Here is a 13,042-nt window from a genome sequence, read left to right as displayed (position 1 = left end):
GAGTCGGGACTCAGAGAGACCTGGGATCAAATCTCAGCCCTCCTGCTTACTGGAACTGTAACTTTGGGCAAGTCACAATCTCTCAAGACCTCAGTTTTTTCCACCTGCAAAATAAAAATATTTATAAAGACAGGATTTTTATAAGAGACATTTATTTTACAAGGCTTGAGCATGGGGGCTCAGAAACACTGGCAGCTGTGCTGTGTCTATAAAATAGAGATGATAATAGTCATGGCATAAACCCTAAAGGTTTTCTGTGAGGTTTTCTTGGTAAGGATTTGTTGGGATTAAATGACAAAACGCATGCAAAGTGCTTACTACAGAGTCTTATACTCAGTAAGCGCTGGAGGAAGGTTACGTATTACTAAAATAAATTAATATAATCCATTTTAATAAAAGCAAAAACAACTTCACCTCCCTGAATGTGTTTAAATTAAAGAAGTTCCCTTAATTATATCATTTTTCCCTCTCAGCTGATACTCTATTATTGCGAGAGAGATAGAGATACAGAAAGAAACAAAAGGCTAATTTGATAGAAGCTGCCCCCAGGCAGGAGTGTTTGGTAAACCAGGCTACTTTATTCACCCCAGAGAAAAACCTCTGAAGAAGTGCAAAGAGCAGACAAAGAGCTGGGATTAAGCGTGTTCCCTTTTTTGTCAGCATTTCTCCGGATAGGCCTGCAGAAAGGACCCTGCGGCTGGCCCACAATCACGCCGCCTACCAGGAAGGGAATTAGGATGGGCAAATGGGGGGCAGATTTCTGCTTACAAACTAGACAAAGAAGATGGACACACAGGGGGGAAAGGTGTCAGAAAGTTGGTTTTTCTCTAATTGTTCCTGCGTTCGGGAACTTTACAGTCAAGGCAGTGTTTGGAGGGAAAGTCTGTGAAAAGTCCAGGGGCAACAATTGTATAGTGGAGGGTAACAGGTCCCCAGTCTGCAAAGCACACAAGGCTCCCTCCCACAGAGCCTCAGGCCTGGAGGGGCATCATCACGGCTACCCTAGATGCTAGACAATGCCTGACACATAGGAAGCTTCCAATTAATATCAGCTGAATTACTGTTACGTTTAAATCACTGATGTTATTGCAATTACTGATATTGAGAGACGCGGGAATTTGCATCCAGAAAGGCTTCGTGCCTTGCCTGGGGTTACTGGGCTAGGGAGTGGGAGAACCAGGGCCTGAACCCAGCTTTTCTGGCTCCTGTGCTGGTGCCCCCACCGGCCCTCGCTCTCAGATTGTAGAGGGGGATGTGGGCCACCAAACCACGGCCGCCTCAACTCTGCCGTGCTTAAAAGCCAACGAGAGAAGGAGAGCACAGCGGGAGCGTGGCCACCCTTTTAAGAGTACTGAAGTATCTGTCACCTAATAATATTTTTATTATTCATGATGACGAAACTGGAAAAAGTCTTAACTTTCTCCTACCCGTGGAGCACAGGGAAAGCAGAAATGAATGCCTGGAGCAGAAAGCCGCACTTCTCCTCCAAAAAAACCAAAAGCACATTGGAAGATTTTATAGAAGGTGCTGGCTCGCTCTGCCAAGCGCCTCCCTCCTTCTTGCCCCCACACCATCACTCTGCCACCTTCCCGGGAAAGGGCTCGTGGGCTGCTTGCCACGGAAAGTCGCCCACTTCTGAGTGACGATGGGTGACAGCATATCCCGGCTTCCAGGGGGTGCCAAGCTGAGCCAGGCCAGAGAGCCTGGATCACAAGTTTCTTTGGACTGAGGAAGAAATTCTCGCTGAGCACTCAGAGCGCTCTGATTCTGGAGAAGTCACCTTATATATGAAATTATGTAAGGGGCACAGGGCTAAGGAGATGAAGACCATGCTGGGCACGAGCCAGTGTCCTGAGTGATAATTCTCAGCAAATCTTTGGGCTCCAACTCTGATCACAGTCCTGGAGGGGAGATGAACATGGAGAGAAGCTGACATTCCTTCACTGCTTCTTGTTTTACAGAATGTTCTTATAGACCCTGGATCCTCATGACAATCCTGGGAAGGGAGTGCATTATTTTACAGGTATGAATAACTAGCATTGAGTGACTTCCCCAAGGTAACATAATGCAGGGCCTTTGCACAGGTCTAGCAGGGGAGCTAGTCACACATTTTGTGCATTACACAACCTGTGCGGCCATTCACGGTGACTCTGTGTGATGGCCAGACTGCTTCTGACTCCAAATGCCATCAGTCACATGCTGAACCTTCTTCCACGGGCTTCCCATTGTCCTCGGGAGGGAATACGGGGCCCGGCACATGGCAGCTCTCTGTGCCTCCTGAATGAACAGAGGAGTAAACAATCCTTCTCTTCGCCTTCAATTACATCCTCCTTGATTCAAAATGATTGAAGGCAGCCTCCATCCTCTCTAAACATAGTCTCTTCTGGCTCAAGGTGCTCACAGGTGAAATCTCTCCCACACAGAGTGGTGTGGGAGTAAAGCAGGAAGGGAACAGCCCCACCTGGAAGGGAATCAGAAGAGCTTTGTGGAAGAAGCAGTTGGGGAACAGGCCTTCAAAGATGGCGAGAAGAGAGGAGGAGAAGGTGAGGCAGTTTGGGCCACTGGGCCGCAGGGACAAATGCAGAGAGAAACACAAAGGTGAGGACACAGGACTGACGCAAACTGGTGGGCACAGGTGAAGAGAAAAGACGAGAAGACACCGGACAGGTGGAGAGTGGCCACCGACAGCCTCAACGCTGGGCAGGTGAGGTATGAATTAATACAGCGGGCAGTGGGCAGCGGGCTGGGTCGGGCATGAAGGTTTGATCTGAGGAGCTGTGCTTTGGGGAGATGAGTCTGCCACCTGGGCAACTGGACGGAGGCTAGATAAGCCAGGTCCAGGAAGACAGCCAAGTAGGAGGGAAGCACCGACACCTGGTATCTGCCAGGCCGGGCCCAGCCAGCCTCATAAGAGGGGACGCAGGAGACTGAAGAGAGGACCACCCTTGACGCTCAGCTCCAGGTGACTCGCTGGGGAACTAGATGTGGCTATGGACTTAACCCGTAGTAAGATGATCCGGAGCCCAGCTGAGGGGTCTCGGGGTCTAGATCTCTCTGTGAAAGCCTAGAGGAGGCCCTCGCAGCGAGGAACACCTCCGGGAGGCGAGGCACACGTTCCCCAGGCGCCCGCCTGCACACGCTGTTCATTAACTTCGGTGACACGGCTAGCACGCGGATGTATAAAAGCACATCCAATTAGCCAGGCCTACATGAATATTTGCACTCTTAAATCTTTTGCATTTCGAAAGGGTTAAAGCTTATTATTAGCATATAATTTACAGTCCTTTCTCCCAGGAAAGGAATAATGCACAGTAAATGCCACATTCATTTTAATAATACATGTTACAGTCTGTGCCCAACATCTGCACAAAGGTAAAGGAGACAGATTTTTTTGACATGTCCCACTCTGCCATCTAAACACAGGCTTTTTGTTTCTTAAGTGACGGAAGGTTTAATCAAGAAAGCAGGCAATTCATCAATCGAAACAAGGCAGCGTGCGTGCGCCTGACAGCACACACATGGCTGTGTACAGAGCAAACCTGGCCACCTGTCAACGGTACCTTTTACATCAGGATATACAAATACACTACGCGATCAATTCCCCATCCGCTCCCATTCATTTCTTCTCTTTCTTATATTTTTCTTTGTACTCGATTTTGTTGTCAGTCAGGGCAAGAATAGATGGATAGACAAGGGGACGCAACGGCTGTTAGAGGTGATGATAAAAACGTATATGCCTTTAAAATGACTTATTTCCTCCTTGATTTGAGCACCATTATTATAAATATTTTTTCACTTCATTCAGGAATTCTCCCCATATGCTATTATCTGTGGCTGCACCAAACCGATCCTTGCTATCCTCCCACACACTCGTCCACCACCTCTCCAACCAGTCTTGGTGATTATGAAAATCCTCAGTGGAGGATAGAGGGATCCAGGAGTCTGAAATACAAGGCCGTGAACGCCACACGAACATGTCCACTGAAGACAAAGGCCACGGGGGTACCTGTGAACGAGAGGCTGACTAGCATCGTTGCTCAGAGGCTGCCACTGGAAGACAGCAGCTTTCCCTCATTCAGGGTTATCAGGAACATAATCAACCCACGCACGAGCTGACACCCCCCCCAAATATGGAGAACGGAGAACCTTGGGCACACACATGCAGAATGCGGATGCAAATTCTGCAGCATGACACCATGAACACACGAGGAGCAGCTGTTGGCTAGGACACCTGACACAGAAAAAGCACAGCATTTCTCGAGCACCCTATTGGGTGAGTCTTTTAGCCTTCGTTTTCCAACCCAATGTTTTAGGATCATTAAAGTATTAAGTTGATTTTCGCATTTTCCAGGTGAGGTTCTTTTCCTAATTAAAAGACAGAAATAACCCAATCCCTACGATTGAAAGGAAAATACGTTTATAATTGGTTGGTAGGCTGCAGATGAGTTTTTAAATGATCATACTGTAAAAATATACAGATTTTTTTTCATAATAAGACGAAGAGCTGGTGGCAGAAATTTTATCCAATTGGATGAAATAGATAAATCATGAATTTCATAATACTGATAATTAAATGTCCATCTTCCAATTTAAATGAGGACTAGATTAAAACTGCATGGAGAAGGCTGATACTCAGAAATCATTAATTATTTTTAATTGCTTTGTGCTTTCCTGGTCTGATGTCAGAGTTACACGGCTTGTACGTGGTTCTGTGTTTCAGATAAAATCGTCCTTTTCTCCATACGCGTGTCGTGCGCCAGAGTGATGAGCCGATGGACTCAGGCTTGTCCACGCTCACACATGCTTCCTGGTGTCAAACATCTTGAAAGGGAACTGGTTTTTAAGAGGGAACAGCTGTGGAGGCCAAAAAGATGGCTTTTCCAGCAATCAAAAAGAAAACTGAAAAAAAACAAAAAAGCTGAAGGCAGGGTGACCACACCCCGCAGTCTGCCGGGAGGGCTCCAGGGTACGGCTTTTGTCCTGGTACAACGGTGTGCCCCTTTCCTTCTCGAAAGTGACGGTGTGCACAGTCAATTACAGGGTCAGCCTAATGCTGATGGAGAAATGAAGATGTCAGCAAGGCAGTCCGCCTGTGTACTAAAAGGAGAAGAAACTGAGCCCTGGCTGCCTGCACCTGTGAGCTTCATGGTATTTCTGCACTGTGGCTCGTCCTGAGTTCATGGGCTGCTGGAGACTTTTGGTTTATTACATGCCGGTTTTAATATGCACCTGCTTAATTTTACTATCTTACACTACTGTGTCAATTTTTTCCAAAGGGAGAAAAATAAGTTATCTTTGGTAAAAATTCTTCACTTGGAGGTATAAATCAGTTCATAACAAGAAGAAAAACACAAGAATAGCGCAGGGTGGTTTCCCATGCCTCCTGTCACCTGTTCATTAAGTAAAACCTGCCAGAAGACGGACAAGAGCCATTCTGTGGTTAGAAACAGCAATCCTGGGCACCTCTGGGCTGAGCCGCTCCTGACAGGGAGCCTTGGGCCAGGTGAGAGCCTCAGGTTGGACCGGAGGTAGGGGAGCCACTCTTTCCTGACACCCCCCAAGCTCTCCAGCCCCTAAGGTACATGACGCCCAGCACAACATCTCATTCAACTTGCAAACATTTTAGGGATTCAGACATGAGTGAACCCCCCACCCCATACACGGGCATACAGGCTGTTCTTATCAAATTCACCGCAAAGAGGCTGTTCTGTGGTCCGCAGCATCTTATAGGGCCCTCTTTATGAGGACGAATTCAGGACCAGGAAGAGTTAGCTTCTTCCCAGGCATTCGCTTGTTTCCATCTCATCCAGAGACTGCCCCGACTCAGACGCAGACCTAGACGCCCCTTCCTGCGAGACCGCCCACAGCTGCCCTCTACGTTTCCAGCCTGGATTTCCCTTCACTCTTATTTTGTCATTTCCATTTTCATGTCATTACATGTATTTTTGGAATTACTTTAAATAGTTCTGGAATAGGTGGCGTAGAAAGGAATGAATGGTCAGACATCTAAACTTCTAAAAAAAATTCTAAGGAAAAAAATAAGGTAGGAGGCTATCATCAGGGACTAAAATAGAAGACTTTTCAAGGGGAAAGAAGATATTCTTAAAAAGAAAACTAACAGCCACGAAGATGCCTGATGAGGAAACATGGGAGCGGGGGTTGGGGGTAGACTCTAGGGAAATCAACATGGCCCTGAAGAGGCCCTCCCAGGAGGAAAGATCTGGAAGGCACACAACTAAGGGGTGGACACCAGCTAGACCATCACCAGAAAGCACGGAGCCCATAGCTGGCATTTATCAAAAGCAAGAATAACTTCAAAAGCGGTCTGCTAACCCTAGTGTGCACAGCTAACAGAGTGAGCCGAGCCGGGCACCCACCCTTTTATTTCCATCTCCTCTTTCGAGGAAAATCATCCTCAAACCCTAAAGAGTAGAATAACATGGTGATGGGGGATTTGAGGAGCAAAAATGGTGAGGAGAGGCCTCGAGCAGTCAGGGGCTTCCAGGCTCAGTCGGCGTCTGGAGGGCCCATGGACCATGAAAGGTGGGGTTGGAACTGCAGGTGGTGGTCACTAAGGAAGGTCAGTGGACAGGAGGTTCCAGGGAACCGGACAACAGAGAAAAATCATCTTCTCAAAAAGGCACACGGAGAAAATTATTGATCTGTGGCCTGGAACTGATTTCCAGTAGAATCCGAAAGCATATTATGAGTCAGGAGGCCTGTGAGCATTCAGACAAAACAAGGCGATCGCTGGGGCCAGCGAGGCTTACCAAGGACACGCCAGATTAACGTCAGGTCTACGTTTCTACTACAAAAGCGACACCCGCTATCATAGAAAACTGAGACACTGCAAAGAAGGAAGAAAGAAGAAAAGAGCAGTGGAAGCCACAGTAAAGACCTTGGCCTGGACCTTTTCAGACCTTTGGACATACTTTTTAAAATGAGATCACATTGCACATTCTGGTTGTCACTTAACAATATTCATGCACATCTTTTTTATCTAAATCGTCATTTTTGGATGCTTGAAAAATTAAGGCCATTGTATGGATGTTTCATAATTAAACCACTTGCCTTTGAGACTTTTAGGATAGCTCCCCCCCTCCTTTTTTTGTGTGAGGAAGATTGGCCCTGAGCTAACATCTGTGCCCATCTTCCTCTATTTTGTATGTGGGACACCAACACAGCATGGCTTGATGAATGGTGTGTAGGTCCAGGCCTGGGATTTGAACCTATGAACCCCAGGCCACCAAAGCAGAGCACGCAAACTTAACCACTACACCACGAGGCCACCCCCACCCCCCTTTCTGGAGCATTACTTTTAAAAAACAGCAGAGCTCATCCTTGTGGATAAATGTTTTTGCACATCTGTAAGTATTTTCTAGGAGAAATTCCTGGAGGAGGAAGGGTGAGGATCGAAGGTGTGCTTCCTGGCCGTTCTGACTCGGGTACAAGGTGACAGAGCAAGGGACACAGCTCTCAGGATGTCAGCACTGAGTCAGAAGTTCCTGACCCCACTTCTGTGTGCAAGACAGAACTCTTGGCTGGACTGTGGAGAACAGTGGGCACATTCTGACTGATGGAATAAGCACAGTATCCCAAATGGCTGGATGGGTATGAACGTACAGAGAGACAGACCCCAGGAGAACAAGGAACAGAATAGGCTGGTAGGAGGTGGTGGCCCCAGACACTGGGGGTATTCGAGCAGCAAATCAGGATGATCACCTGCCCCAGAGGTCACAGAGGGTGTTCCTGGGCAAGGTAGACACTGGGCTAAACGCTTCTCTTCCTCCCTCCCTCCCTTCCATAAACATTTCAGGAGCACCTCCGTGTGCGAGGACAGAGCTACACGCTGTCTCCACTGGGTTCTCCAGTGGCTCTGAGCAGCCTCTCTCCCCCTGCAGGCATGACAGAGACGAACTATCTGAGTGAAAGGTACCGGAGAAGGGATATATTAACAGGTATGCCCTCGGGAAAACATTTAAAAGTAAATATCACTTTAATAACCACACATACAAATTAAATGTGGGCTGCTTTTTAAATTTCTCATTCCATTGTTTGGAAATATACTCATCCTAGGAAGGGACTGCAGACTAGGGGAGCGGTAATCGAATGTTTTCAGGAACGAACCAGAGCACACCAGGAGACTGCCCCAAAAGCTTAGCCCCTGAAGCCTGCAGTGAGCGTGTGCCTGAGCCCATTCAGAAGGAGAAGAGTTTGATGATTCATTTCATTACCAGCAGAGCTCCAGCTAGCGTGGCATCCAGCACGGGGCAAGGGCTAGGGCCTGGGGCACACTCTGCCTTGACTGTTGTTGGAACGAACCATCAAAACCTTACCTTCGCAGTACCAAACTGAGATGTGCCACTCAGCGCCAAGTACTGATGGTACAGGGGAGGGGGCGGTCTCTGCGCCCTTCCAGCCAGAGCGGCTCACAGGCAGGCTGCCGGTGGGTGGGCGGGCAGGCTTCCCAGCTACACCCCGGCTGCCCAGTGCTGAGCTTGCAGGCTTCATGGAGCCGGTGGGTCCTGCGGGATATTTCTGGCAGCATCACAACAAAGCCGGCTTGGACCCTGGCAGAGCAATTTGGTGCCTGCAGCCTCGGAGGAGGCCTGAGCTGCCTGCTGCCATGGGCTGCAGCCTCAACTACCTCTGGAAGATAAAATCTAAGCAACGGGCCACTTACATAAACGTAACAGGAAGTTTCTGAATGGCCTCCCCTGTGTCTTGAGGCTGTTACCTCGGCGTTGCTAAACTAGCAGCTGAAATGAACCCAGACAACACCTCATCAAAGCTGTGGGGCAAGGAAGCAGCGGTCCAGAGGCAGACAGGAACATTCCTGCCAAACCAGAGGAGGTTTCACTCTGTGGGCCCTTTTCCGCAGAAACGCCAACAGCTGGGAAAGCCATCAGAGAACCCAGGTAAGGGGGAGGTGGACGAACCCCCGGGGCTGGAGAAAGATTTGCAAGCTGGAGGAAAGCAGTCATCTGCTCTGACTGAGCTCTCCTTACGTGCATTAGGGATGGGGTCGCCCTGCTGGGTTTCACAGGCCTGTTTTTGCACCACTCTGCCACTAAGCATCTGGGGAAATATTCAGCTTTTCTACAAAATAGGTCATCTTTCCACACTTGTTATGCTCCTTGTCGACTCTGCTGAAACAGCCGCAGCACAAAAGAAACTCTCCCAGGAGATGCTTTTCTCAGACAACGTGTTCCCTCTACCCTTCGGGAGCCTGGCTCCTGGAGTGTGGCCAAGGACGCGGGCTTTAAGAACATCCGTCTTCTGCCCTTCCCCCAACAGGAGTGCCACCCAGAAATGGAACAACTGGCTTTTGCTTATACTTCCAAACCTATTAGGGAGTGATCATAACAAGAGAAACTAATACTGACAAGAATTATACCATTGTTCTATTTCGTCTATTTAGTAACCTGAAGTTGCAATTTTTAGAAAAAAAAGATTACCTTTTAAATAACCGATTCATTATGGTACATGAATGAATGCCATGTTCCCGTGTTCAAAATGTCACTCACCATTAAGGGCGTGCACGGGTAAGTGGCACCGATTTGCCACTTCCCCCTTACGTACAAACACCCCCGACCGGAGGCCCGGTATAATCGGAGGCCAGTTTGTGGGTTTCCGTGCCTCTTAGCAAGTCACCTGCACGGCCAGGCACCTAATGAATCTCAGTTCTGTAATAAGGCTCATAAGTTCTCCCCTCCCTGGGCAAAGGTGAAAGGGAACTGGGACTGGCGAAGGTCCTGCCAAGGTAACACTGTCCATTTCCAGGCTGCGTTCAGAAATCACAGACTCACACGATGGGGGTGTGAGGGGAGAACGCCAGTGTAACTTCTGGCCACAAACCTGGCTTTGGGAAATGAGAGGTGAGGACAGACCTGGATACGGGAGGGCGAGGGGACGGGGCCTCAGTCCCCCTGGGAACCCAGCCCTGGATCTGGCAGGTGAACAACGCAGTGACTATTCTCTGGAAACCTCCCTTCAAGCTTGTGAAATCCACACATTGTTTTTCATCATTAGTTTCCAAACATGCTGAGTATTTGGCCCTTCTCTAAGCGTGGCGGTGACGCAAAGGAGAGGGAAGGCCTGGTGCCCGCAGGGAACAGGCCCCTTGCAGGGAAAGAAAGAGAGGTAAGACAGACAGGTGCCGTTAGAAGCCTGGAAGCAGGCAGAGGGAGGTGGTGCCCGGGTCGCAGACGCGGTGGCTGGTCCTTAGCAGCGGCCCCACCTACCTGAGATGGCATACAGGTTGGAGTGCTGGTACTCATAGTCGGCGCGCGTGCTGTTCCTGCCTCGGAAGGTAGCAGGCAGCGTTAGAGAGATGTGCCTGAGAAAGAGACAGGAGAAAAAGGAGGTTACAGTGTGCATGAGCGTTCCCCAAGGCGCAGAAAGCACCTGGCCCCTCGACAGCCCACGGGAGCACCGAGCAGGAGGAGTGCCCGCTAATCCTGGTGAGCAGGACTTCCCCAGCAGCTCGAGTCCCCTCAAGGAATTCAAAAGTTTCCAGAAATCAGCAGCCACCTTTTTCCATACCAGGAAGGACATCCAAGAGGAAGAAAGGGTTTCCCAAGCCTTATGGCACGTCCAAGGTGCTTTAAGGAGATGGGCAATTCAGTCCAGACTCTGCCCACTGGGCAAAATACACCAGTGGGACCAGAACACTCAAGCTCTGAAAATGAGCCTGGGTTTGTCCCACCATCTTGGTTCCATTATCCATCCAATGACTTCCATACCTGTCCCGGAGGGCCGCTGAGGACAGCAGCACAGAAAGCACTTTGTGAAGGAAGGTGTTGGGTATTATCATTGCCATGTGAGTCCAGGAAAGTGCTGACCACTGAGAATCAGAATGGCACATTCCTCTGAATTGCCATGTCTGTGTGTTCCCCTCGGGTGGGAAGCACATACTAGGTACTGAGGAAAGCGCCTCCGCTCAGTCCAGTGCTGTCTCTTACAGCGCAGGTGTCGGGCCTTAAAGTCCACAATGCACACAGCATTGAGTGAGCATTCCATCAAAAGCAAATCACCACTTGGTGTGGTCATCAGCTGCCCACAGCAAATGCAGAAAAGTAAGATTGAAATAACAGGAAAAGTATTTAAGACTCAACAGGTCTGGGAGGAAAAACAAAAATCCCTCTTCTTGGCATGACTGGGGGTGGTTTGAAACAACTCTGTAGCCTGAGCTTTGATTACACTCAGTCATTTCCAGAAGGGAAGAGACCGGGGGACGGAGCACTTATTACATAAAGAAAGCTTTAAGGTTTACACGTCACCTTTTTCACACAACAAAGGCACGACCTCCTTGAATGATTCTTGCACGTACAGACTCCTGGGAGGAAACGTTCTCCAGGCAGAGCCTCTTCCCACAGAGCCAGAGCGAGCAGGGGCCTCCGGGGATGACACGGGAGCCAAGGGCTGGGTTTGCCCTCGGTTTGCCGGCACAGAGCGAGCATGGACCGCAAACACCTGTGCACTGATGCAGTGGGCTTTCCTGAGCACCGATTGTGCGCTCAGGGCTGCGGGGGGACCAGCAGACACAGCGCATGGAGAAGTATCCATAGGGCCCTCTGACGTGCCGCAGTGACCTTGCATGGTCTGCTCATTGCTGATGCTACCTAAGGATGTGCAGGTGGGCTCCCTGAAGAAGCTCGCAGATTACAGGGAAGAAGGTGCAGGAACAAATCACTGGGCACCATGACATGTGCTCAGAGAACGAAATCAGGCGCTGAGTGAACATGAAAGGAAAGAACCACACTTTCTGATTAAGGGGACGGGGCTTCCAGTGACACTTTCTCAGAGGAGGACGTGAGTGTTAAAGGAGTAAGAGGGACTCACCAGGGAGTCAGGGCAAGCCAACGCTCTGGTGCAGGGTTAACGGTACACATGGGAAAAGATGCTGGAAAGGCAGGCGGCTGGCCTGCAAAGGACGCCAAATGCCACACCGAGAGGTCTGGGTTCTATCCCCTGGGATGAAGGTTCCCAACTCTGTTCCACACATCACAGCACAGACGGAAGAGGCAGAGCCACCCGGGAAATTGCTAACGATACAGATTCACGGCCCTGACCCTGGGGAGGCCGGTTCCATGGGCCTGGGGGCTAGCCCAGAAATCTATTTCTAATAAGCTCCAGCAGTGACTCTGAAGACTGGCCAGGGCTGGGAGGCCGGAGAGGGTGCAAGCAGCTGCAGAAGGCTTTACAGCCATTGATCAATGCTCTGACCACAGCACTCAGTCAATGGAGCCGAGCAAACAGAAGAATGAATTATCGACTGTGGTTGTGGTTGAGCAGAGCTACAATGATGACAGGTGACCCTGCAGAGAGTGCTCGCCGTGCACTGCGCCCTGGGGTATGCAGATCTCACGAATTCACTTTGGGCTCCTCACATGGCCCTGATGAGGCAGGTACAGGCCCTGGTGACACGGCACACAGGGCCCAGTGCAAAATGAAAACGTGGGGCCCTAGGTCAAATATGGTTAAGAATTTCAAGTCAATGACAGCAGAGCATTAAACCAAGCGTGGGGCCCTTCTGAGCACGGGGCTCTGTGGGACTGTACTGGTTGCACATCCAGGAAGCTGGCCGGGGCCAGGTGCCGTTACTGCACCCACCTGACCAAGGAGGGGACTGCCAGGAGCCAGGGGAAGAAGTGCGCTTCAGGCCCGCCACACCCTAAGATTTCTAAGCTTTGAAAGCCCTAAAAAGGTACAGCCAACCCAACCAAGGACACCAAACATCTGGGCTGGGTGGTAGCTCCTCTGGGGGCTGGAGGCATTCGGGAAGGTTCAGGAGGAGGCAGGGTGTTAGACGGGCAGGCACGGATGACAGCAAAGAGGCCAACCTGAGCCAGAGGAGAAAACGGGGCCAACCCAGCCATTCAGTGGTCAGAGGTCAGGCAGGGCCCCTGCTGTGGCAGAGCTCACCTTGCAGCAGGGGGACATGAAAATGTCCACAAGGTTACGGGAACCAAGAGTAGCTTACAAATGCAATCACGCACAGAAAGCAGGAAGCACTGGTGGGGGGAGTGATGCTCCTGGA

General features: G+C 49.9%; 1 protein-coding gene across 10 annotated transcripts in view; it reads right to left on the bottom strand.

The window, feature by feature from the left end:
- MVB12B (multivesicular body subunit 12B) overlaps window positions 1–13,042 on the bottom strand; it is a 188,894-nt gene that overhangs the window by 66,505 nt on the left and 109,347 nt on the right. For all 10 annotated transcript variants that reach the window (XM_023628891.2, XM_070251263.1, XM_070251260.1 and 7 more), the window contains one exon: window positions 10,245–10,339. In XM_023628891.2, the coding sequence (XP_023484659.1) occupies window positions 10,245–10,339 (95 nt within the window). The remainder of the gene's footprint in view (window positions 1–10,244; window positions 10,340–13,042) is intronic.

The sequence above is a fragment of the Equus caballus genome, chromosome 25 (assembly GCF_041296265.1).
Source record: "Equus caballus isolate H_3958 breed thoroughbred chromosome 25, TB-T2T, whole genome shotgun sequence".
Lineage (NCBI taxonomy): Eukaryota > Metazoa > Chordata > Mammalia > Perissodactyla > Equidae > Equus > Equus caballus.
This window is presented reverse-complemented; position numbering and strand designations above follow the sequence as displayed.